The sequence below is a fragment of the Geotrypetes seraphini genome, chromosome 1 (genome assembly GCF_902459505.1).
Source record: "Geotrypetes seraphini chromosome 1, aGeoSer1.1, whole genome shotgun sequence".
Lineage (NCBI taxonomy): Eukaryota > Metazoa > Chordata > Amphibia > Gymnophiona > Dermophiidae > Geotrypetes > Geotrypetes seraphini.
Genome location: NC_047084.1, coordinates 194,844,039 through 194,871,637, shown reverse-complemented (window position 1 = coordinate 194,871,637; position 27,599 = coordinate 194,844,039). Strand labels below are relative to the sequence as shown.

The window sequence follows — 27,599 nt, the reverse complement described above, 5'->3', positions numbered from 1 at the left end:
TAATAATAACTTTATTTTTGTATACCGCCATACCCCGAAGAGTTCTAGGCGGTTCACATTAGTTAAACAGAGATTACAAGTGGTTACATATCAAATTGATCATAGAGTAGCAGACAGCAAGGAGAGAGTATTTACAAGTGATTACATATCAAATTGATCGTAGAGTTGCGAACAGCAAGGAGAGAAGTAATGGGAAGAGGAGGGAGAACGGGGGAGGGGCGAGGGTCAGAAGGAGGGGGGAAGAGGATTGGAAAGGGGCATTAAGGGTCTTGGTCTCGGAATAGGTAAGTTTTGAGTAATTTTCTTAAGTCGAGGTAGTTGTGGGCCTTGAGGACCATTTGGGCTAGCCAAGGGTTTAGTTTGGCAGCTTGGAAGGCATAGGTTTTGTCTAGGAATTTTTTTGAGTGGCATAGTTTTAGGGAGGGGAAGGCGAAGAGTTGAATTTTGCGGGAGTTCTTGTAGTTGTGGTTAAGGGTGAAGTGAGGGGTGATGTAGCTTGGGGATAAACCAGATATAGTTTTGTAGCAAAAACAGGCGAATTTGAATATGATTCTGGATTCTAGTGGGAGCCAGTGGAGATTATGGTAGAAAGGGGTGATGTGGTCCCATTTTTTCAGGCCAAATATGAGGCGGACAGCGGTGTTCTGGATCATCCTTAGTCTCCTGATGGTTTTCTTTGTGGAGCCTAAGTAGATGATGTTGCAGTAGTCCAGTATGCTGAGGATGGAGGATTGTACTAAGAGGCGGAATGAAGAGTCGCCAAGTATTTTTTTATGGTGCGGAGTTTCCATAGTATCGAGATACTTTTCCTGACTGTGATATCAGTGTGTTTCTCGAGGGATAGATGTTTGTCCAGTGTTACTCCCAGAACTTTTAAGGTTTGTTCAAGGGGGAATGTGGATCCTTTCACTTGAATAGTGGTGTCTTTGATTTTGTCATTGGGGGGTTGCTAGGAAGAATTTTGTTTTGTCTGGGTTTAGTTTTAGTCTAAAGGATAGCATCCAGAGTTCTATCTGACTAATTATGCTTGTGAGGGAGTTGAGGAGTTCTTGAGTGAAAGAATGTCTCCACCTAAGCTGTCCTTATGTTACTGCACTGTTCAGCCTTGTCATTATGCTACTGTATTGTATGTTACTGTATTGTAGTAAATTGTATTGTATTGTATTGCCAAACGTACTGTCCAATGTAACATACTGTGAATGTTGGCTTGTAACCAGTTCTGAGCTCCCGGGAGGACGGGATAAAAATCGAATTAAATAAATAAATAAAATAAATAAAGAATGACATGGGATGGTTGAATGGGAACGGTGATGAATTCTGTTACCGTGTCATTATCTAATATGAAACCATGTTGTCTTGTAGCATAATTAGCAAGGAACCCCTGCATCCAATAAAACAAAACAGTATGATATCAAGGGACACTTTAACTAGTCATTACAATAGATGTGATTAGTCAGTTTGTTTATTTATAAAAATGTATATACTGTATTTTTCCCTCCAAAAGGGGGTGGAAAGTAAGTGCATCTTATGAAGTGAAGATATAAATTTAAGCCCGCTGCTGCCGCCACTGCATATTTTAATCCCCTGCTGTTGTCGCATATTTTTAAACTAACACCCCCACCACCGCTGAATATTTTAAACCCCCTCTGCCGCCGCCGCTGCATACTTTAACCCCCTCTGCCTTTGCCGCCGCATACTTTAACCCCCTCTGCTGCCGCCGCCGCATATTTTAAATCCTCCCGTCGCTGCCACAGCCACATATTAAAAAAACTTCCCATCACTCCCATCCGCTCGCCCGCTTGTTCGCCATCGCACCTGATGGTCTAGCAAATTTCCCGGCCAGGAGCAAGTCCTCCACGCTCCTGCCTGGGCCCACGCCAATCTCCGAATGGCTGCAGTCAGCTCTCGCGGGACTCAGTTTCAACTATTTGATTTTGTGCATATTCCCTTGTTTGGAATCACTAGAATCACTGTTGTGACTTTTTATATTTATAAGTCACAAGGATAGTCTGTAAATCAGAAGGCAATTCCCCACTTCACAGAGAAGAGCACTTGTATGTTTATGTTTTTTTGTATTGAGATTTTAAGTATTTTCACAATTTAAATTGAAAATTGCAGAGATATTATGATGTATGGGGCAGACTCATTCAGGCATTAGCCTAATGATTGCCATTTCATGAGTTGTCAGCCCAGGGCAACACTGTTCAGCCGCTATGCTCAGTCCCCCAGTACTGAGGTCTCCTGCATTTTTCTTGATAAACACAGGTGCTCCCCTCGTGAGCTGGGTGCAGGAGGGTCAAATCCTCCGCAAAGATTATTGCCAATTATTGTGCAGTTGGATAAATGAAATAACAACATTCTGCCTATCCACAGATAGTGCTATATAATAAACCTCCCTGAAGTTTACGCTGACTGCAATAACCCTACACAGCCACCAAACCCAACCTGCTCACAAAGCAATCAAATTAAATAAGGTCCAGTTCATTGCAATCTCGGGCGGAATGAAGTTCTATTAAACAGAAAATGGTTAGGGTAAATAAAATATTGCATTTCGTAATTTCAAGATAGAGTGCAGATCGGAATCATAGTTAAGGATATCCATATGTATCAAGATCAAGCCCTTGTCAGCTCTCCGTGATTAATGTTCTCTGGATTGTGACCCTTGAGTTGCATACAGGCTCTGTAATGCTTTAAATAACCTCACAGGCTGAGAAACCTCATCTTACGTTTGATTCATTTAGTCTATCTTTAGCTCATTATGGAAGTAGTCGCGGTTAAGGGTGAAACATATAAACTCACAGATATCTTCTATGTGATTACAAGTTTGGTTATATTTTATCATCTTAGAAGTGGAAAAAAATATATGTACAGTTGACTCCGCTTAAGTGCAAGGCCTTTGGACCAGACCGTGACGTGCGCTTAAAAGAAGTGTGCGCTTAATTGGAGTACCACTTTTTAGTCATGAAAAATCACAGTACGCTGTAGTCAAATGCAATAAAACTTTTATTCAGTAACAAAAAACACACGTAAAACAATTCTACATGTTTCCTGGTAGGATTGCTATTGTTTTGCCAGTCTTTGAATATGGCCTGCTTTTTTTTAAAAATAAATCTGAGAAATCTAGCTAGGATGAACGCTGTAATGTTTTGCGATAGAGACCTGACTCTCCCGTTGGTCAAGTCTCTTTAAGACATCAACCCGTTCAGCCAAAGACAATGACTTTTGACCAGCCACAGACAAAGGTTTTCTCCATGAGACCCATGGTGCAGTTTCGAAAGTTTGAACACCTGGCCAGGCCTAGAATGCTGATCCGAAACATGTGGCTCATCAACATGAGAGCTTGATTGCTTTTAACCGGAGTGAATGTAACGTGAACGCAGAGGTGGGACCTATAACATCAGGGTGCATAAGCGGATTGTGTGCTTATCAGAATTGCAATTTTCTGGAGTTTACATCCATTGACTTTAATGTAAAAAAAAACCAGGACCATGGAGGTAGGCTGTGGATAACCGAAGCATGCGCGTAACCAACGTGCACTTAGGTGGAGTCGACTGTATCCACATTTTGAAAAATCAAAAACATAGGGGGTCCTTTAACTAAGGCGCACTAACTGATTTAACGCGTGAAAGCACCCATAGAATATAATGGGCGCCTTAGCATTTAGCGCGTGCTAAATCGGTTAGCGCACGCTAACCCCATAGTTAATAATTGCTATGTTGTTGGGGTATTTTTTTTAAGAGCAAAGAATAATTTTAGACTCATTTGTTTTACTCTAGTAATATAGTACATTTCTATACAGTTTTGAAAGTATAAAATTTATCAAAGGAAATTAAAGCAGCATTTCCTTCTTGCTGGCCTTAAGGTTTGCAACTAGCATTTATTAAGAGAGCATGGAGCTGCTCAAAGCACCGAGTGGCTTATTACTTAGGGAAAGCATTCAACAGCAAGAAGGCAACCTTTATTTCTGAGCCTAATGAGATTCTTTCTGCAGGGGACATCTACACAGGTCAGACTCGTACCGTTTGAATCTGCATGGAGATGGCATATACACAGTAGATGGGAATCTGTATTTAAATAATGTCAATCCAAAGACGTCCTTCTCTACAGTAAAATGTCCCTCAGTAACAGCACACCGAGGCACTAGTTCTGTACTTACTCCAAGGACATGCTGATTCTAACTCTCAACCCCAATCTGAGCCATAACCTATAGTAAATGGAGGCATAGGCACCTATTACAGAGCTGCCGAATTACTCAGGTCGCGGCCCATCCTGGATTTCAGGCAACCCTATTCTGATGCACTGATTTCAGCAGGTAGAACTGGGGGCTACGTTACTACACTGCTTTCAGCTGTAGATTCAAATCTAGGATGGGCCAAAAAGACGGGCACAGGAGCTGGAACATGCAGCACAAGCAGTAGTGGCTCTGAACTGGGCAGGCAATAGGTTAGAGCAATGTCCTGCAAACCTTTTGACACCACAGTACATTAAACTCAGTGCTGTGGCTGGAGGGCATCTGGAAGTATGTGGATGTCGACGCGATGATGTCATACACATGCGTGACATCAGCATGTCGACATCTGTGCATGTGTCGAGGCCCTCCAGCTGTGACCCTGAGTCTATTTCTACACCGGTAGGGTTTGCTAATGGAGGAGAAGTGCAGGGAGAGGAGGAGAGATGTCGGTGCTGGTTGATAGTCTACAGCAGGGGTGTCCAACCTGCGGTCCTCAGGCCGCTTGCGGCCCAGTGAAGTATTTTGTGTGGCCCTGGTTGAGGGCAATGCAGTGTTTTACTCTGCTGCCTCCGGGTGTTTACCGTCTTGCTGGCTCCCTCCTCTGTCTTGCTGCAGCATTTGCGCGTTTGTGCAGCCCCAGAAACATTTTTTTCCGGCCAATGCGGCCCATGGAAGCCAAAAGGTTGGATACCCCTGGTCTACAGGATGTGCCTCTCGCGGCGAGAGGCACATCCTGTAAGCAGTCAGCCGGCATCGGCGCCTTGCCTCCTCGCCAGCGTCTCACGGCACACCTGGAATCTGCCGCAGCACGCTAGTGTTCTGCAGCACACAGTTTGTGATACACTGGGTTAGAGGATGACAGGAGCCAGAGGAAGCTCTTTGTATGCTGCAGTTTGAATTTCACATCTTCTGTTAGTCTGCCTCATTCTGCTATCTAGGATCAATTGACAGAAAGAAATGGGGAAACACTTTCTCCATCTTCTGCAGTGACAAAGGGGATGGGAGGGGGCATCAAGAAATCAATAGATCATACATGTGGGTCTGTATTTGAGGACAAGATCAAGAATGTACTGGGGACAACGAGGAGAGTGCAAGAGAGTGTTATGTGGGGGTCCAGTGAGAGAACAAGAGATTGTGTTTTTATCAAGGGGAGATTAAGAAATCTGAGGGAACGCCTTGTGCATTTCTGGTTGAAAAGGGGAAGAGAGGGGAAGTGTTGTGTGGGAATAGTGTAAGAAGAAAATTTTTATGTGAAGGAGGGATCAAGGGCTGGAAGACAAGGGTCTGTGGAAAGGAGGTGAGAGTGTGTATAGATTAAAGTAGACCAAAAGTGGGAGGAGTACAGGGAGGAGAAAGCATGAAAGTGTACACGAGAGTGTGTGTTTGAGAGAGAGAAAGGGGGGTGAAGGGATGAGTAAGGACTGAAAGAAAGGGGAAGTAGGAATGAGGAAAGAGTAGGGACACAGGAGAAAGCAAGAACTGAGGGAGACAAATGACAGCAAGAGTGTGTTTGGTATGGGGAAAGAGGAAAGCTAGAGTGTGGGGAGAAAAGACAGTAAGAATGAGAAAAAAAGGGATGTGCAAAAGTGGGGAATGGAGACAAGAATAAGATAGCTGGAGGACAAAGGGATTGAGGGGTACAGATAGGAATAGAGGTAGGTAATAGGGATAGGATTAGAGGCAGTTACAAAATTAGTCAGGGACACTGTTCAGGCAATTAGGCCTGATGGGCTGTCACGGGAGCGGACCGCTGGGCAGGAAGGACCTCTGGTCTGACTCAGCAGAGGCAACTTCTTATGTTCTTATAGAGCAAAAGTGGGAGATGGGGGTGAAGGGATGGGAGAGGAGAAAGAGAAAGGAGTGAGGGGAAAGAGAGGACTGGGGATGGCAGGCATTTGAGGATACTGGATGGAAGAGGGGAGGAAGGAAGGATGACAATGTAGGAGAAAGAAATGAGACAGTGTGATGTGGAAAAATGAAGGCAGATAAAGACCATATGGCCTATCTAGTCTGCCTATCCATGCCATCTACTAAGTTTCCAAGTTTCCAAGTTTATTATAAGATTTGATAAATCGCCTATTCCATATTCTAAGCGATGTACATCTATAAGTTTACAAAGTTAGGGTATACATACAAACTAAAATAACTTAAGATTAAACAGATTAAAATAACATAAAAGTACTTAACATAAAATCGCATGACTAGACAAAGGCAACAAGACTGATTAACATGTATGATTAACTATCTCTCCCTCACCCTTAGAGAGCCAAGGTTTCTTGAATTCAGATACTTTTTTTTAATCTCCACCACTTCCATCAGGAGGCCATTCCACACATTCACCACTCTTTCTGTGGGAAATTCCCTAACCCATATTTGTCCTCTTTGTTTTAATTAGATTGTAAGCCCTATTGAGCAGGGATTGTCTCTTACATGTTAATGTCTAGCAGCACTATAGAAATGATAAGTAGTAGTAGTAGTAGTAAAAGTATATTCTAATGAGCTATGTCCAACAACCACACACTGAATATTCATGACTAATTCAATGGTGTTAGCCTCCAGAGCTTATGTGGATGCTGGCTGAATCTCGGCTGGGACCCACATTGAAAAAAATGCCAGGTAAAGCGGATCCCTGCCCTAATTTTCACCTCCACTTCCATCAGTACTCAAAACACCCCCCCTTTCACAGTGCACCCACCTGTGAAGGAAATAGAAGGCTGCCTCCACCCCCATAATCCCCCTTCCTAGGGCCTACCTGGAGGTGTCCCTGAGGGTCTAGAGCAGGGGTAGGGAACTTCGGTCCTCAAGAGCCGTATTCCAGTCAGGTTTTCAGGATTTCCCCAATGAATATGCATGAGATCTATTTGCATGCACTGCTTTCAATGCATATTCATTGGGGAAATCCTGAAAACCCAACTGGAATACGGCTCTCGAGGACTGGAGTTCCCTACCCCTGGTCTAGAGGGAAACTAGGAAGGCATGAAGTATACAGTACCACGAGGCTGCTGCTAGAGGTTGCAACAGTCATTTTGCAATGCAGGCTGAAGCCTAGTAGGAGAAACTTGGCATTTCTCTTGCCTGATTTCCCCCCTGGTCCACAAGGGCCTTCTCCAGGTAGGCCTGGGGAGCAGGGACTGGGAGAGCCTTTTATTTTTTTCAGGGAGTGGGAGGGTGAATTGCAAGGGGTGGGGGTCTGCCAGATCTTAGGTGAGTTTAACAAGGCACTCACCAATAATCAGACAGGTGCCTGGTTAAACTTGGTGCATAAAGTTAGGGCTGCCTTGTTTTCTGTGCTTACCTAGCTGGTTGCTTTCATAGCTGTTTCCGCTAACTGGCTAGGTCCATATTTCACCCTGTGTCTGCCCCTCCCCCTCCCTAACCTTGCTGATTGCGTGTTGGCTATTCAGCAGCATTATCCATGACATCCTGTTTGCCCTGTCTTGTCTGTTTATATTGTTAGCTCTTTGGAGCAGGGACTGTCTTTGTGACTCTGTACAGTGCTGTGTACGTTTGGTAGTGCTATAGAAATAAGTAACAGTAGTGGTAGTAGTAATGCTACTTCTGAGTTAATCCCCTTTCACCTTCATCGTATGCCCCCTCATTCCAGAGTCTCCTTTCAAGTGAAAAAGCCTTGCCTCATGCCTATTATGTCACATAGGTATTTAAATGTCTCTATTATATCTCCCCTATCCCACCTTTCCACCAAAGTATACTGTACATATTGAGATCTTTATGTCTGTCCTTGTACACTCTATGAAGACCATCCACCATTTTAGTAGCTGTCCTCTGGACCAACTCCATCCTGTGTCTTTATGAAGGTGCGGTTTCCAGTATTCTAAATGAGATCTCACCAGAGTCTTATACAGAGGCCTCATTATCTCATTTTTCCTACTGGCTATTCCTCTCCCTATGTACCCAAGTGTCCTTCTAACTTTCACTGTCTAACTTTCACTTTCTAAGATCATCACATACGATCACATGCAAGTCCCAAAGTAACAAAGTAAATGACGGCAGATAAAGACCTGAACGGTCCATCCAGTCTGCCCATTAGTTATACCCATTAAAAATACATGATTAAATTAACTTGTCTCGTCTTTGATATTTCTAGGCCATAAACTGTAAAGTCCACCTGGTATTGTCCTAGGTTCCAAAAGCTGAAGTTGCTGTCCAAGCTCACTCCAGCCTATCCAGCCATCCCGTTGTTTGCAGGATATCTACCGTAAAGTCTGGCCAGTAACATCCTCTTGTTCCAAGTTAATGGAGATGGGGGTGATGCCCACCTGCTCCTCTTTCGTGCCTAAAAAGTTCTTCATCCCCTAAACTGTATTGTTCCCTTGGGTTTTTACAGCCCCAATACGTTATCCTTTTAGCTGCCAAATTCTGGACCATTCTTCAAGCTTCGCCAGGTCCTTCCTCATATTATCCACACCATCAGGGGCATCTACCCTATTACACATTTTGGTATCATCTGCAGAGGCAACCGTACCAGTCAACCCTTCAGCAATATCACTTACAAAAATGTTAAAAAGAATAGGCTCAAGAACCGAATCTTGTGGCATAACACTGGTAATATCCCTTTCCTCAGAGTGAGCTCCCTTTACCACTGCACTTGGCCCTGAATGTCTCTCTCTCAGTGTCATTAATTCTCGGCGTCATGAATATAGCACTCACAAACCTTAAGCTATACCAAAGCTACGATCAAGATCGACACTCCAGCATCCGGAGGGACACAGAGGACGCTCGAGGTCTGTACACAGAAGGCAGAGGGCAACATGGTTCAGAGGGCAGAGGTCTCAGTGCAGACCGAGACCTCCCCCCCCCCTCTCTAAGTGCACTGCAGTCTCAACGCAGACAGAGGAGCTAGGAAACTTAGGCGAAGATACCCTGCAGGAACTACTGAGCCTCAGGGAGGAGGTAAAGCGCCTGAGGAGCATAAGAGATGACGAGGCCTTCATCGACGACGCTATTCTGGAACTGTCACACATCACAGAGAGAACCCACGACAGGTCCATTCTCGACATACCCAAACCTACAGCACTAAACACAACGTTTGGTATACAGGAAATGATTGGAGATTCCGGTCCCTGGCAGCTGGTAACCTCTTCTACTGGCAAGCAAAGAAATCCCCCCCCATTCTCACCTTCTTCTTCTTTTTCTCTCAAACAGGGCAGTTCAACACCAACGCCACGACTTTCCCTGAAAAACAGATTTCACGTCCTTCAAGAAGGAACTGACGAGGATGAAGCAGAGGAGGATTCCGAACACAGAACACCGGCTGCGGTTCTCGATGCTCGATCTACCCCCCCTCGGAAGGAGCGTAGAGTGGTGGTCATCGGAGACTCCATGCTAAGAGGCACCGAAGGACCAATTTGCAGACCAGATTTGCAGTCAAGGGAGGTCTGCTGTCTCCCTGGAGCCAGGATCCGCGACATCACCACCAGTATAGACAAACTTCTAAAACCTACTGACCATTTCCCTATGTTTCTCATTCATGTAGGTACCAACGATACTGCCAGAAGCACATCAGACAGCATCCCTAAAGACTTCGAGGCCCTGGGAAGGAAGCTAAAGCAGACAGGAGCACAGGTGGTCTTCTCATCAATCCTCCCGGTAAGAGACAAAGGCAGAGACAGGGAAGAGCGCATCCATAGGACCAACGAGTGGCTTCGCGAATGGTGTTTAGAGATGAACTTTGGATTCCTAGACCACGGAGCAGCGCTACAAGGACTACAGGGACCTGAAGGAATTCACCTAACAAAGAGAGGCAAGAAAGTTTTTGGACATCGACTAGCACATCTACTTCGGAAGGCTTTAAACTAGGTAAGTTGGGGGAGGGTTCACACATACATACCAGAGCAGTAAGGATCCATCCTGATGAAGCAAGTAAAACCCACACTTCCGAGCCTAAGGTAAGTACCCATAGTATACACACTTCTGAGCCTAAGGCAAGTACACTAACGGGGATAGGCATATCATCACAAATTTGGAGAGCAATGTATGTTAATGCACACAGCTTGGGCAACAAAATCCTGGAACTAGAAACAGAAATAAGGAATGCAGACCTTGATATAGTAGCGATATCCGAGACCTGGTTCACAGACTCGCATGGGTGGGATATGGTTATACCAGGCTACAATCTACTTCGTCGGGACAGAGAGGGCAAATTAGGAGGGGGGGTAGCACTATACACTAAAGATAATATCAAAACTACCAGGATCACAGAGGTTAGATACACAGGGGAATCACTTTGGGTAAACCTGACCAGAGGGAACGAAAAATGCCTTTACCTCGGTGTGGTATACAGGCCTCCGAGACAAAAGGAAGACGAAGACAAAGAATTGATTGAGGACATAGAGAACATCACTTTGCGTGGTGACACAGTACTGTTAGGCGACTTCAACATGCCAGATGCAGACTGGAACACCCTCTCAGCAACTACGAGCGGTAGTAAGAGAATAATAACCTCCATTAAGGGTGCACAACTAAAACAAATGGTATTAGAGCCCACCAGGGAAAAAGCAATACTGGACCTGGTACTCACAAATGGAGACAGTGTCTCGGAAGTATCAGTGGGAGACACGCTGGGCTCCAGCGACCACAACATGGTATGGCTCAACCTCAGGAAAGGCTTCTCTAAATCAAACACAGCAACGAGGGTCCTCAACTTTAGGGAGGCAGATTTCGACCACATGAGAGAATTTGTCCATCAAAAGCTGCAAAACCATGCAGAAACTGACAACCCGGAAAATATGTGGTCAAACCTAAAATCCATCCTGAACGAAGCATCTAGCCGCTACGTAAAAACAGTAAGCAAACGCCGGAGAAACAAAAAACCACAATGGTTCAACAAGGAAATTTCTGACCTCATTAAAAGGAAAAAAGAAACATTTATTACCTACAAACATCTTGGGAAAAGGGAGGCAAAAGAAGACTGTCAGGCCAGATCTAAGGCTGTCAAAAAGGCAGTCAGGGAAGCCAAACTTCAAACAGAGGAAGATCTAGCACGGAACATTAAAAAAGGGGACAAATCCTTCTTCAGGTACATTAGCGACAGGAAGAGAAACAAAAATGGAATAGAACGCCTTAGGAAATCAGATGGAAACTACGCAGAATCTGATACTACCAAAGCAGAACTGCTAAACGAATACTTCTGCTCAGTATTCACCTGTGAAGCACCGGGAGATGGTCCGCAACTACAAATAAGAAACAGCCAAAATGACCTGTTTCGTGATTACGAGTTTACACCTAGTAATGTCTACCACGAACTTTCAAGACTCAAAGTAGACAAAGCTATGGGGCCAGACAATCTACACCCCAGGGTACTCAGAGAGCTGAGTGAAGTTCTGGCTGAACCACTATCCGTACTCTTCAATCTTTCCATGCGCACGGGAATAGTACCCCTAGACTGGAAAACAGCTAACGTAATTCCACTCCACAAAAAGGGCTGCAGAACGGAGACAGGAAATTACAGACCGGTGAGTCTTACATCCATAGTGTGCAAACTCATGGAAACACTAATCAAACAGGAACTTGACAAAATTCTAGATGAAGAAAATCTACGTGATCCACAGCAACACGGATTCACCAGGGGAAGGTCCTGCCAATCTAATCTGATTGACTTCTTTGATTGGGTGACCAGTCATCTGGATGCCGGTGAGTCCCTTGACGTGATATACTTGGACTTCAGCAAAGCTTTTGATAGCGTTCCACACCGCAGGCTGTTGAACAAACTAAAATCGATGGGATTAGGGGATACATTCACAACATGGGTAAGGGATTGGCTAGATGGTAGGCTTCAAAGGGTGATGGTAAACGGTACCCCCTCCAAAACGTCAGCAGTGATGAGTGGAGTACCTCAGGGCTCCGTCTTAGGGCCGATTCTATTCAATTTATTCATAGGAGATTTGACCCAAGGACTTAGAGGAAAAGTATCACTGTTTGCCGACGATGCCAAACTATGCAACATAGTTGGCAAAAGCAGTGTGCCTGACTTTATGACGCAGGACCTAAGACAGCTTGAACAGTGGTCATCAACTTGGCAGCTGGGCTTCAATGCTAAAAAATGTAAGGTAATGCACCTAGGCAAAAAAAATCCACACAGAACTTACACACTAAATGGTGAAACCTTGTCCAGGACCACGGTGGAACGTGATTTAGGAGTGATCATTAGCGACGATATGAAGGCTGCCAATCAAGTAGAGAAGGCATCGTCCAAGGCAAGACAAATGATGGGCTGTATCCGTAGGGGTTTTGTCAGCAGAAAACCTGAAGTCATAATGCCGCTGTACAGATCCATGGTGAGACCTCATCTCGAGTATTGTGTTCAATTCTGGAGACCACACTACCGAAAAGATGTGTTGAGAATTGAGTCGGTTCAGCGAATGGCTACCAGGATGGTTTTGGGGCTCAGGGAACTCACGTATGAAGAAAGGTTAAAAAAACTGCGGATGTACTCACTGGAGGAGCGAAGAGAGAGAGGGGACATGATTGAGACCTTTAAGTATATTACTGGGCGTATAAAGGTGAAAGATGATATCTTCAGTCTTATAGGGCCCTCAGTAACCAGAGGTCACTCGCTGAAAATCAGGGGAGGGAAATTTCAGGGTGATGCGAGGAAGTACTTCTTCACTGAAAGGGTGGTAGATCATTGGAACGAGCTGCCTCAGAGGGTGATTGAGGCCAGCAGCGTGTTAGATTTCAAGAGAAAATGGGATATTCATGTGGGATCTCTGGGAGAGTAGGAGTCAGGGGGTGGGTCATTGGTATGGGCAGACTCGATGGGCTGTAGCCCTTTTCTGCCGTCAATTTCTATGTTTCTATGTTTCTATGAAGATGTTTTTTTTCCATTTTCATAACAATTTCTTAATATAGCTTTTTTTCCTGACTCTTTCTCAGCCAGATTTTATATCTTTCCATTTATTTCTTAGATTTAAGATACTTTGAGATCTCTCATGCTTGTCTGGTTGAACATTTCTGAAATCACCCAGGCTTTGTACTTTGACAGTCTGTACTGAACAGAGCCTGCAGAGCAAGACAAATCATAAATCCGTTGCAAAAGCAATCAAAGTAGTCAGAAAAGCTTTATTTAAAATGATGGAACTGTAAATATTTACATCCCAAGTTATGTTTTTTCAACCCTTTTTGTCTATGTATTTCAACTGCACTTGCCCCCTTGGCTGCCTATTAAGAACAAGTTCATTGTATCATACAGATATTATAGAAAGATAAAGGCCAAATGGCCCATCTAGTCTGCCCATCCGCAGTAACCATTATCTCTTTCTCTCTCTGAGAGATTCCACATGCCTATCTCAGGCCCTTTTGAATTCAGACACAGTCTCTGTTTCCACTACCTCTTCTGGGAGACTGTTCCCCGCATCTACCACCCAAACTGCAGCTCTACACTCTTGAGGAACGTAGGGAAAGGGGAGACATGATTGAAACATTTAAATACATCACAGGACGTGTCGAGGTGGAAGATGACATTTTCTTTCCCAAAGGACCCTCGGCCACAAGAGGACATCCGCTCAAACTCAGAGGAGGGAAATTTAATGGAGACACCAGGAAGTACTTCTTCACGGAAAGAGTGATAGATCGTTGGAACAAGCTACCAGTGCAGGTGGTCGAGGCCACCAGCGTGCTGACTTTAAGAATAAATGGGACACCTACGTAGGATCACTACGAAGGTCGAGTTAAAGAGTTGGGTCATTAGCACACAGACTAAATTGGGTGGGTCAGTAGAGTGGGCAGACTTGATGGGCTATAGCCCTTTTCTGCCGTCATCTTTCTATGTTTCTACTCTAGAGCCTATCACCTCTTAACTTCATCCTATGCTCTCTCATTGCAGAGTTTCCTTTCAAATGAAAGAGACTCGACTCATGCACATTTATATTACGCAGGTATTTAAACATTTCTCTCATAACTCTCCTCTCCTTTCCTCCAAAATATTCAGATAAGAATAGCCTTATTGGGTCAGACTAGTGGTACATCTAGCCCAGTATCCCATCTTCATAGAGGCCCTCTTTGTGTGTAGTGAGATGGCTGTGCTATCATAAGACAATGTTTTCTGTATAGGGCCCTGTTTGCTAGAATAAGCTACCATTTGACCTTAGACAAACCTCTACTGTACTACAGTTCAGGAAAGGGCTTAAAAATGTATTAGTTTCGCGCACTTTCTAAATCTGAAGTAGTGGATGATATGCCAACTGTCCGCTCTCATTAAATTAAGAGAAGGCAAGAAAGTTGTATTGTTGCAGGGATAGTTTTTATGATTTTATTTATTTTATTTGTGTCTGGAATTTTGTCAGGTTGTAAATTGTTATTTGTATGTCCTTTTGTATTTCGGATGTCTCTTGTAATCCGCATAGAATTGTAGGATATGCGGAATATAAATTTTTTAAATAAATAAGTCACAAGTACCTGGCAAAAACCCAATAGTAGCAGCATTCCATGACACTGATCCAGGAAAAGCAGTGGCTTCTCCCATGTCTGTCTCAACAGTAGTTTATGGGCTTTTTCTCCAGAAACCTGTCCAAACCTTTTTTTAAAACCAGCTACATTAACCTGTTATTTGAATATGTTGCCTGTTAAGGTGTTTCATGTAAGTATATCTGTGTTCCTTCATGCTGCCTGCTATGATGTATCATTTATACCCTGCTGACATATGATTGATCTACCTTGCTGTTTTAATGTATATATTTCTAACATTACATTATGTTATTCCTATTATCAGGATTCAATAAGTTTACCTCGGTGATTGTATTCATGCTTATATTTGGACATTTTATTTATATGCTGTTAAAACAAAAAGAAACCCAACAGGTCTGCAGTGAAAGGCGAACACCAAAAGCCCATAAAAGACTGCAGAATGGAATGTACAAGGTGCAGTAATGTTTATTAAAAGTCTATACAAAATTGTAATCCAAAGGTGTGGCTCCCATATACATGAAATGCGGACCTAACACGATCCGTGTTTCAGAGAAACACTCCTTCAGGGTCCAAGATATCCTATGTCTCACAATTGGAGAGCCATGTGGAGAACAATGAGGTTGTATAAAATAATTAAAATTTATGAGTCGGAGGCAAAACTTCTTCCGGGCTTTCTAAATCAGAAGATTTGCACTTGACTTATAAATTGTAATTATTTTATACAACCATGTTGAGCCAGAAAATCAAGCTTAGAAATAGTTTTACCGGTACTCTCTGACAGAAAATATTAATTATGAAGAAAATAGCTCAGGGGCAAGGGGGGGCTGTAAAGAATCTATGGAGCCCAACACCCCTGCCCTCAAGTTGGCTTCTCTCCCTCCCCCTTTCCCTTGCAGGATAATGTGGCCCCACCAGTACTACTTCTCATATCATTCAGTCTTCCCTGCTTAGTTTCCAAGATACCACTGGATATGAGACTTAAGTTCATACGTCTGTAGGCCATTACCGGTAATTATTTGAAAGTAATAAGTACTGTACATTGCACTGTGAGGACAAGTAAATATATTTTAATAAAACATCTTTTTTTTCCTATTGACAACTATTCTAATGTATGCCATTTTCGTGACTGCCCTCGAGCTCTTAGCTGGGTGTATCAGGGCCATGTCTTAGAAAGGAAGAGCTGTAGTCGTTTCGGGATGAATCTGTGGGCAGCAGGAGGAAGACACTCAGCAGAAGAAATATGCTAGAACCCCCTTTAACGAAGCCACAGTAGGCTTTTTTATCCCTGGCCGCGGTGGTATTAGCGCTAGTACTCATAGAATTTCTATGAGCGTCGGAGCTAATACCACCACAGCCATTAATAAAGAAGCCTAATGCGGCTTCATGAAAGAGGGGTAGGGGTGGGGGTGGTGGGTGAATGTTTTAGAGCCTCATATTCACGTAAAAGAACAATTAAAAGTTCTTTCTGCATAACAATTAAGTGCAAGGGAATATTTTTCATTTGAGAAATATTAATTGTAATTTGTAAAGACTTTTCTAACCAGCACACCCAAAGCACTGAACTCCATAAACAAATACATTAGCAGCAGGGAGTGAATTAATAGTTTTCAGTTCTGCACGAAGGCTCAGATTTCAACAAAAACCTTCTATTAGAACTGCATTCTCCTAAGGGTGCATAATGTTGTTTTTCACAGCAGAGCACCTACAGGGAGAATTTCAAGCTAGTTGACTAGCCTGCTGTTTCATTTTATCTTGAAGTTTGTTGGGAGAAAATTTATGCACTTGAGAGCTGAGGTTTGACAAAACTCCATTCTGTTGTGTGCTTTTGTTTTGAGGAATATATAGGAGCAGATTAACAGTGCTCTGGGCCCTCAGGCAATAAGGGTCATGGGCCACTAATTACCTATCACCTATCAAGTGGTTAAATTAGATGGAAGCTAGGGAAGAGAGGGCCCCCTACTGCTGTGAGCCCTCAGGCACTGCCCTATTGTTCCAATGGTCAGTCTATTATTGGGTAGGTATATACATATATAATTTAAGAGGACCCTTTTGATAGCTAGTTACTTGAGGAGATAGGGAGTTACCCATTTAACCATGGGTTCCATGTGAGCAAGGTTGTTTATGTGATCAGTATTCCACTTCTCTGAACCTTAGGGCTATGTTGGGTAAAGGGGAAGATAGCTTTTATTGATTTCAGTGTAAATTGTTGAAATAAAAAAAATACAGTGAAAATTTTTTTTAAATGCCCTATTTCTATATGAGTTCCTCATCACATTCAAAAGTGAAGATCCTGTACATCAAGAAAATTAACTTTGTCAAGATGGAAGAATACCTCAAGGGTTGGATATGAACATCTGGGGGAAGCGGAAAATCAGTAGGCAAAAATATTTTAAAAATATTAGGAAAGTCAATATAAATAAGAGGAAAAGGGAGACCATTATGGTACTCAAAAGAAGTAATTGAAAAGATAAGAAAAAAGAAGTTTGCCTTCGTAAAATACAAAAGTTCACAAAAAGAGGAAGATAGGTAATAATATCTGGAAAAGCCAAGAGAAGCTGGTAAAATAGTCAGGAAAGCAAAACTGCACATGAAAGAAAAAAAAAAAAAGCCAGTATGGTAAAATGGAGGAGGAAGGGAAGTCAAGGCTTTTTATAGATATTTTAGTGTTAGGATGAAGCGCAGAAGTGGCTTTGTGAGACTCAGGGGTGAAGGGGAGCAATACGTAGAAGCTGATGAGGATAAAGCAGAATTTCTTAATACATTGTTCTGTGTTCACAAATGGAAGAACAGGCATAGGGCTACAGAAGACAAATGCAATTAGGACTAGAAGTGAGATACACCTTGAGCAATTTTCAGAAGACTGTGTTCTAGAGGCTGAATGGGATACATCTAAAAGTACCGAAGGAACTTTTACAAAGCAGGGGTAGGTACTAAACTGCACTTAATACAGCAACAAATGGCCTAATGAAGGACATGTTAAACTGTCACACACTCATTTTTACATTTTCTTTAACTTACTATATGGTAAATAATTATTTGGAGTTTTTTCTTTGAGGGAGTATGTTAGGGGCAGAGAGTGGGTGCACCTGCACTAACTGGTTAATACATCTACATTTCCATGTACTAACTGCATGACTAATGTGGGTGCTCTTATCATTTACAAAATAGGTGGCGGTAAAAATGTTTGCACGTTAATGGCGACTTTAACACACAGCCATTAATGAAATAAATAGAAAATCAGGGTTTTATGGGCACTGTAAAAATGGCCCTCAACATGCGCAAAATGCATGTTAAGACCAGGGCAGTTTTATAAAAGGACCCCTTAAGAAAGTTCTAGTAGCTCTACTGTTCAACCTTTTCAATGCTTCTTTAAAGCCTAAAGTGGTCCTGGAGGACCAGAAAGGGACAAATATGTTTCACCTCCATAAAAGTGGAAGCAAGGAAGAGGTTAGGAACTGCTGGTCATTCTTACCTCTGAGGTGAGTAAATCAATAGAAATGCTGCTAAAAGAGAGACTAGTACAGTTTCTGGAATCCAGTGGATTATAGGATCCCAGGCAACATGGTTTTAGTAGAAATAGGTCTTCTCAAAAAATCTGATTAATTTCTTTAATTGCACGACTATAGAAAGGGAAAACTCTAGATTTCAGCAACACCTTTGACTTATAAATTAATTGAACACCCTAGTTTTAGTCCTAAAGTGATGGACTGTGTTACAAATTGGGTGAGTGGGAGGTAAAAAAAAATGGGAATGTGATAAATGGGGATCACTCTGAGAACAAGTGTTTTATCACTGACATGCTGCATGGATTAATCCTTGGTCTGATTCTTTTTTAACATTTTTGTGATCGATATTGTGGAAGGGTTGTCAGGTAAGGCTCGTCTCTTTAATAGGGTAGACACACTGAAAGGTGCAGATAAAATGAGAAGGGAAGTAGCAAAACTTGAAGAAACATTTTTTCTGCCAATAAATTCTGGGCAAGGGAATAATGCTACAATTGATTGATATCTACAATGACAGTGTGGATGTGTGTGCCAGCCTAGAAAGATCAGTGAATGATAGGGACTAATAGGGCATTCTATAAGTTTGTGCGTTTATGTTGACATTTTTTCTGGTGTCCATTAAAGAAATTATTCCTCATATGCTTATGTTCTTTTAGGTGTGGTATATGATTATATTTTTGCTGCAATTTGCTATCTGAGCTAAACTGTGATTTTTTTTTTCTCTTAACTTGTGACAGGATCTTGGCCTGCATGATGACCTCAATGTTATCCTTTTCTCGGATCACGGGATGACAGATATTTACTGGATGGACAAAGTTATTGAGCTTGTGAAGTACATCAATATGAGTGATGTTCTCCAAATAAAGGACAGGGGTCCTGTGATGAACCTGTGGCCTACTGAAAGCAAGCTTTCCGAAGTACGAAGCACCTGAATGCTCTTATTTTCCAGTTCCTGTTTGCTAGTGTTTCGCTTTCACTTTTTTAAAAAACTCACTTAGAAGATAAATAGGCAATTCTATAAGGCATGCCTAAATTTTAAGTGCCATGTGCACACCAAAGTTTACAGAATTGCAACACTTACATGTGGGATTGGCACCATTGCTTGGCTCATACATACATAAGTGCTTGGTGCTGTTCTGTAAAATGATATGTAACTTGCATATCTTATAACCAAAAGTGGGTTGTACCTGTGGGCGGAGCATAGGTGTGCCATGGGCATAATGTCATGTGAAGTGTGCAGTTTTTGGGTTTTTTTTAGTATATATTTATTCAATAGCAGAAATAGCTACCATTATAATAGTAAATATCAAGCACGCACCTTGAAATGAATTTGAATAATATATTGAATAATATTATGGTCCCTCCAGAAGACTCTGATCTGGAAAGAACTAAACTGGCTAAGAATTCCACAGTTTTAAATTATTATAATGATCCCTAAAATCATGTGCCCACAGTATCACTCAGCCAATTTTTTCTCACCCCCCTCAAACTCGCATGCCTCCCTGTCACCTACCCTTCCCTTTCACCCCACAGTCCCACCCAAGCGCCATTCATTAGTTCTGCTCTCCTCCAACTCCTGTCCCATCATTCTCAGTAATGCCCACTGGATATAATGGGCATAACCATAATAGTTTAGTCTGCAATGAGCACACTTGGGGGCTGATTCTATAAAGGGTGCCTAATTTAATTGGCAAAATATCCTTAATAGCTTCAATAATTGATAAATATAATAATAATAATTAATTGGGCAATAGGCATCTATCGCATGGCAGTTAGTGGCATCTAACACCTAAGTGAACGTTTCTATGGGTGGAGTGTGACTTAGGTGCCTAAAATATTAAGGTGGCCTACATATTAAGTGCCTGTTTTACATAGGCGCCACTAGCCGTGATTCTGTAAATGGCACCTAAGTGTAATTGACATGCAGCTAACGCCATTTTTCTAGGCGCTAGCCAGTTTAGGTGCCGTTTATAGAATCAGCCCCCTAGAATATTGCTAGTTACATGTGCTGATTGACCCACTTAGGTGTGGCACTTATGCCAACCATTAACCTGGCATAAGTGGTCATAACCAAGTTTCGGCAGGCAAAGCGGAAGCCTTAGCGAAATTTTTCAATGAAAAATATCCCTTATCTGTTTCCTGCACTAAATTCTCACAACCTTCCTTTGGTCTCTGAAACTAATACATCTGGAGTTCCCGCTGATAGAACTTAGGTCACTTTTGAGTCTGTAACTGAGACACAGATATTACAACTACACTTTTCCCTCCGTATTCACTGTGATAGGGGATTAACAGACCCGCAAATAACTTTTTCATATGTTATTCGCTGTTTTCTATTAAAAACCATCATGACTATGGTGAAATCGTGAATCACATGGTGGGAGATCTGGCCTGTTCCCGAAGGAGAGGCAAAACACGGTGAAAAAAGTGCTGGGAATCAGCGATTTTCTCTGTAAATGCTTGGAATGAGCGATTCCTCTGTGCAAGCTGATGTAATTTGGGGGAGGAGTCAGCAAACTAAAAACTGTGAATAATTGAAACCGCGATAGCTGAAACCGCAAATACGGAGGGCGGGGGGGGAGAAGTGTATGTCATAAACTGAGGAAATGCAAGTGTATTTTAGATCCCATTCCCTTATATTTATATGAGAGAATTCCAGCTCAAGCTATTGTATGGCTAGCTGAACTTATAAATTCTGCTTTAGAAGATGGGGGTTTTTCTACTGACATGGGCCATATAGTCCTTATTCCTCTGCTAAAAAAAGATGATTTAGATCCAACTATGCTGTTAAATCATCGGCTAATTGCAAATATTCCGTTGTTAGCTAAAATGATGGCGTCCATAATTTCCAGTCAACTTTCTACTTATTTAGAGAGATTCTCTGTTCTTTTGCCATTCCAACATAGGTTTAGGCCAAATTTCAGTAATGAAACTCTCCTGAGTTCTCTGTTCTCAAAGGTTCAGCAATTACATTTGGATAATAAATTTGCCATCTTATTACAATTTGACTTATTTGCGGCCTTTGAAGTTGTCCATCATGACATCCTGATTCAACTGCTCTCAGAGATAAACCAAACCATGCCCAAACTCTACCCTGAATCTGCCTCCAACTATGCCTAGTTGCTGGTAGGTGCCTCAATTTAGACACCTACCTCAAAGTGGTAGGCATCTACCGAGTTAGGCGCCTACCTGCTAATAACATTTTTAACTGGTTTTTAATGGCACTTTCAATTTCAGTAGGCATCACATATCTTAGCAGATAAATTGTCATAATAAATTGGCTACATACATAACAAAATGCATCTGCCAGTTGTTTGCAGCCTCTGGATGCCATCTAAAACAATGCAAATACTATCTGTTACCACTTAGGCTGCTGGAACTGAACTGAGCTGGTGGGCTTAAGATCTCTATTAGTCATACTGCACTACTATTTATATTGATGGAAAGTTCTAGAAAGTTCTTGAAGTTACTCTAAGGGGCCCTTTTACTAAGGTCTATGGCCAAAATTAGCACAGCAGCCTACCGTCTGCAAAAACATTTAAATGTCCTGGTCACAAAAGCAAAGTTTGAGGGGAATAATGGCCATTTTCTACACTGTTGTGTATAAGCAATTATGAAAGAACACTTATTACCAAGGAACAAAACAATAAATAAAATTTTGTTACATAGGGGTCATAAGAACATAAGCATCGCCTCTGCCGAGTCAGATCATAGGTCCATCATGCCCAGCAGTCCGCTCCCGCGGCGGCCCTGCAGGTCAATGACCTGTAATTGATCTATTACTCTAAAGCGTTTTCTACTATATAGTAACCCTCAATCCCCTTTTCCTTCAGGAACTCGTCCAATCCCATTTTGAAACCCAAAATCGTACTCTGCTCTACCACCTCCTCTGGAAGCGCATTCCAGGTGTCCACCACCCTCTGAGTGAAGAAGAACTTCCTAGCATTAGTTCTGACCCTATCTCACTTCAATTTGTTTGAGTGCCCTCTAGTTTTTTTTGCCCCCACCAGTCTGAAGAATCTGTCTCTCTCTACCTTCTCTATACCCTTCATGATCTTGTAAGTTTCTATCATATCCCCTCTAAGTCTCCGCTTTTCCAGGGAAAAGAGCCCCAGCTTCTCCAGCCTCTCAGTATATGAAAGGTTTTCCATGCCCTTTATCATTTTTGTTGCTCTTCTCTGGACCCTCTCGGGTCCTTTTATTAATCAATTTAGCACTCACTAAAGATTAGCATGCGTTAAATGCTAAGGTGCCAATTATATTCTATGGGCGCCTTACAATCTAGCGTACATTAAATCGGTTAGAGTGCTGTAGTACAATGACCCCTTAGTGATTAGTCAGAACCAATGCTCCCTCTAAGGAGGGGATGGATCTGTGCACATTTTTTTTTTTTTCATGTGAGCCACAAATTCTAAAAACTCACAATTTATGATCCCAGTATTAGCAATGCATTTCTTTATATACACATATGGTGATTGATTTAGTTTAATTAGTTTTATAGTTTGGTTTGTTTGAAAGTCATGTCAGGTCAACATTTTTTGTGAGCGACCATGTAAATTGTATGAGTAACTTCCGAGTACAGGGTTGACCTAGATATTTAATGCTAATGTCCAGACATGGCCTGCCATTAAATATTTGGGTTAAATTTAGCCCCCAGAAATCAGCGGCTTTAAAATCACTGACCACCACAGATTGAATATTAAGAGGGGGGAGGTTACTTTCTAATTTGGACAGCTAAGAAAGAATATGAAAAGAAACTGCAAAAGAAGCAAAAACTTGTAGCAATTTTTTTAGGTACATCAAAAGCAGAAAACCTGTGAGGGAATCTGTGGGACCGTTGGATGACCTAGCAGCGAAAAGAGTGCTCAGGGAGGATAAGACCATAGCGGAATGACTGAATGAATTCTTTGCTTCGGTCTTTACGGAAGATGTAAGAGATTCACCTGAACCAGAAATGGTTTTCAAGGGTGATGATGCAGAAGAACTGAAAGAAATCTCAGTGAATCTGGAAGATGTACTGAGCCAAATCGACAAGTTAAAAAGTGATAAATCACCAGGACCAGATGGTATACATCTCAGGGTACTAAAAGAACTCAAACATGAATTTGCTGACCTGCTGTTAGTGATCTGTAACTTATCACTAAAATCATCTGTAGTACCTGAAGATTGGAGGGTGGTCAATGCTACGCCAATTTTTAAAAAGGGATCCATGGGAGATCCGGGAAATTACAGACTGATAAGCCTCAATTTGGTGCCGGGCAAAATGGTAGAAACGATTATAAAAAATAAAATTGTGGAACATGTAGACAAACATGATTTAATGAGACGGAGTCAGCATGGGTTCAGCTGAGGGAGATCTTGCCTCACAAATTTGCTTGACTTCTTTGAAGGTGTGAATAAACATGTGGATAAAGGTGAGCCGATTGATATAGTGTATCTAGATTTTCAGACAGCTTTTGATAAAGTTCCTTATGAGAGGCTCCTGAGAAAATTAAAGAGTCATGGGATAGGTAGCAAAGTTCAGTTGTGGATTAGGAATTGGTTATCAGATAGAAAACAGAGGGTAGGATTAAATGGTCATTTTTCTCAATGGAGGAGAGTAAACAGTGGAGTGTCGCAGGGGTTTGTACTGGGACCGGTGCTATTTCACTTATTTATAAATGATCTGGAAATTGGAATGATGAGTGAGGTGATTAAATTTGCAGATGACACTAAACTGTTCAAAGTTGTTAAAATGAATGTGGATTGTGAAAAATTGCAGGTGGAGCTTAGGAAATTGGAAGATTGGGCATCCAAGTGGCAGATGAAATTTAATGTGGTCAAATGCAAAGTGATGCATATTGGGAAGAATAACCTGAATCACAGATACCGGATGCTAGGGTCCAGCTTGGGGGTTAGCGCCCAAGAAAAGGGTCTAGGTATCATTGTAGACAATACGATGAAACCTTCCACCCAATGTGTGGCGGCGGTCAAAAAAGCAAACAGGATGCTGGGAATTATTAAAAAAGGAATGGTTGACAAGATTAAGAATGTCATAATGCCCCTGTATTGCTCCATGGTGCAACCTCATTTAGAGTACAGCGTTCAATTCTGGTCTCCTTATCTCAAGAAAGATATAGTGATCCTAGAAAAAGTTCAAAGAAGAGCTTCTAAGATGATAAAGGGGGTGGAATGCCTCTCGTATGAGGAAAGTCTAAAATGGTTATGGCTCTTCAGCTTGGAAAAGAGACAGCTGAGGAGAGATATGATTGAAGTCTACAAAATCCTGAGTGGAGTAGAACAGGTACAAGTGGATCGATTTTTCACTCCGTCAAAAATTACAAAGACTAGGGGGACACCCGATGAAGTTACCATGAAGTGCTCTTAGAGAATAGTTAAGCTCTGGAATGCGTTGCCAGAGGATGTAGTAAGTGCGGATACCATAGCTGGTTTTAAGAAATGTTTGGACAAGTTCCTGAAGGAAAAGTCCATAGTCTCTTATTGAGAAAGACATGGGGGAAGGAAGCCACTGCTTGCCCTGTATTGGTAGCATGGAATATTGCTACACCTTGGGTTTTGGCCAGGAATTAGTGACCTGGATTGGCCACCGTGAGAACGGGCTACTGTGTTTAATGGATCATTGGTCTGACCCAGTAAGGCTATTCTTATGTTCATATGTTCTTATGACATTCAGCATGTGGAGATTTTTTCTGAGACATCAAATGAAAGATCCTTTTAGGCCTTAGAGCACAGCTATCCCCATGAAAGTATCCATATTCCACATACATATCCCCTTGTGTTTTTAGAAAGCACTTATGAAAGGCATACCATGTCGATAGCACTGTTACAATTTCTCTTAAATATAGGTGCTTTTTGTATAGGACAACCTAGCCAATATTACACATCTGATTCTATTACCTTTCTTCACAGGTATATGACAAATTGAAAGCTGTAGAGCATATGAATGTTTTCAAAAAAGAAGAAATTCCAGATAGATTCCATTATAAAAAGGGAAAATATGTGGCTCCCCTAACTCTTGTTGCTGATCAAGGATGGTTCATAATACAGGTAAAGTAATATAAAAAAGAATATTAATTTACTGATACAATACATTATTTGCTCATTTTCAAAACACAAAGATGTAAAAAAAAAAAAAAAAATCAGCCTAAATCATCATTTTGATGTTTTTCTTGCCAGGACATCCAAGTGCCGATTTTTGAAACTGGCTTTCTAGATGTCTTGCTAGACTTTTCTCCCCACTGAGCGTTCAAAGTTCAAGGGGGACGTGTTGGAGGCATGTAATGGGTGGGCTTTGGGCAGGCTTAGACTTGGACGTCTTACGGTAATAATCAAACATTTCCCAAGACATCCAGGGCACGTTTTAGATGTCCGGGGCTAGATCTGGTTTTGAAGCATCCAAATGCCACAAAGGTACCCAAACTGATCAGATGACCACTAAATTGAAAATAAAATCATTTTTCCTACCTTTGGTAATTTCATCAGTCTCTGGTTGCACTTTATTCTTCTGACTGTGCATCCAATATTTCTTCCCTTCTTTCAGCCTCCTGTATGCTTCCTCTCCTCCAGACCTCATTCCCCCCCCCACCCCCCTTCTTCCATGGGCCGAATACACACATACTTTTCTCTGTCGCCGCACTCTTTGACCAAAAGATTTGTAAGCCTGCAACCACTTCAAGGTAGACTCTTTCAGCAGGGCCCTAACCTAACCTAAACTAAACTAATCTATACCTATCTATTCTAAACTAACATATGTCTAATACTGAACTAATAACAAACTAACAAACATCTGCATAATAAATAACTAATAAATAATAGTGCTAGTAGCTATAATTCACTTTTGAATGTAAAATCTCAGTTAAGGATTTCTTTTGACCTTTGTAGGCCAGAAGTAGATCACAATTGCACAATATTTTTTGTAACAAGTATTAAATGTGTTTTTATAAATACTGTAAGCTTAATAAATATATCTGAAAAAACTACACATCTGAGTGCATATCTGAACATACACATCTGTATGATCCCATCCTCCTCAGCTTGCCTATAGCTGCATCATGCATGTTAAAAATGTACGATATGTTGATATGTGCACCTTCCTTCCTTCCCATCCATCCTCCTCAGCCTGTCCTTACACATCCACAGCTGCATGTTAATGATGATGTATATGTTATGATGATAAATAAGTGCATATGAGCACATCATTAACATGCAACTATGGATGAATATAAAAAAGAAACAATATTCTGTACAATTGTCAATTTATAAATCAGCGTCTTCTCCCCACTCTCTCTTCCCCATTTCCCTTCAGCATCCTCAGCCAATTCTCTCTCCACTTTCCTTCAGCGCATGCACATAAAAACAAGCAAGTAATTTATATCATTTTCATTCTATTCATTCATAGAAATTAAAGTCTAAATAATGCCAGTCACATAACAAAACATGATTTTACAAAAATAATTCCCTGCACAGTCAAGCCTGCAAAGATTACTAGATGTCTTTCAGCAGCTCCCCTCCCTCCCTCCCTCCCCCTTACCTTGGTGGCCAAGTCAAAATGATCTACCAACAATAAAATTTTAAAAACACAAAGCATGCTGTACGCAGAGAAAATGTTAATTATCATTTATATTCCGCGGGTTTTCAAAGAGGTCAAGGCAGATGACTTTATGCAATGTCATCTCAGTAACAACTATACAAAAATAGACAAATATTCCCCCTCCCTTTTTACTATAACGCGATAGCGGTTTTTAGCGCAGGGAGCTGCGCTGAATGCCCCACGCTGCTCTCAACGCTCATAGGCTCCCTGCGCTAAAAAACGCTATTGCGGTTTAGTAAAAGGGGGCCATAGTGCAAAATATAGACAGCATATATAAATTCTCAAAGCAGACACATTTTGATCACTAAATTGAAAATAAAATCATTTTTCCTACCTTTGGTAATTTCATCAGTCTCTGGTTGCACTTTATTCTTCTGACTGTGCATCCAATATTTCTTCCCTTCTTTAAGCCTCCTGTATGCTTCCTCTCCTCCAGACCTCATTCCCTCCCCAAACTTTTTCTTTGTTTCACCCTGCCTCCTTTCTTTCTTTCTGGCTTCCTGTCCCCCCCTTTCTTTCTTTCTCCCTGCCCTCCCCTATGCCACCACCATTGGGAAAATGCTGCCACTGCCACTGGGGAATAGGCTGCCACTACCGCCATCGGGAACAGGCCGGCGCCGAGTTCGCCCTGCTTCTCTTCCCCGCGGGGCCGACCAACTCTCGCCACCCGTCAATTCTAGCGTCGGAGAGGATGTTCTAGGCCAGCTAGGCAGCGATTGGCTGGCCCAGAACGTCCTCTCTGACGTCAGAATTGACGCGAGTGGCGAGAGTTGGTCGGCCCCACAGGGAAAAGCAGGGAGAACTTGGCGCCGGCCTGTTCCCGATGGCGGCGGTGGCACTCAAGTGGCTAAAG

The 27,599-nt window shown here is 42.1% G+C and overlaps 1 protein-coding gene across 2 annotated transcripts in view; it reads left to right on the top strand.

Annotated features, from left to right (window-relative positions):
- Positions 1–27,599, top strand: part of ENPP6 (ectonucleotide pyrophosphatase/phosphodiesterase 6) — a 95,716-nt gene that overhangs the window by 58,766 nt on the left and 9,351 nt on the right. For both annotated transcript variants that reach the window (XM_033943240.1, XM_033943250.1), the window contains exons 5-6: positions 18,894–19,073; positions 25,066–25,203. In XM_033943240.1, coding sequence (XP_033799131.1) covers positions 18,894–19,073; positions 25,066–25,203 — 318 coding nt within the window. The remainder of the gene's footprint in view (positions 1–18,893; positions 19,074–25,065; positions 25,204–27,599) is intronic.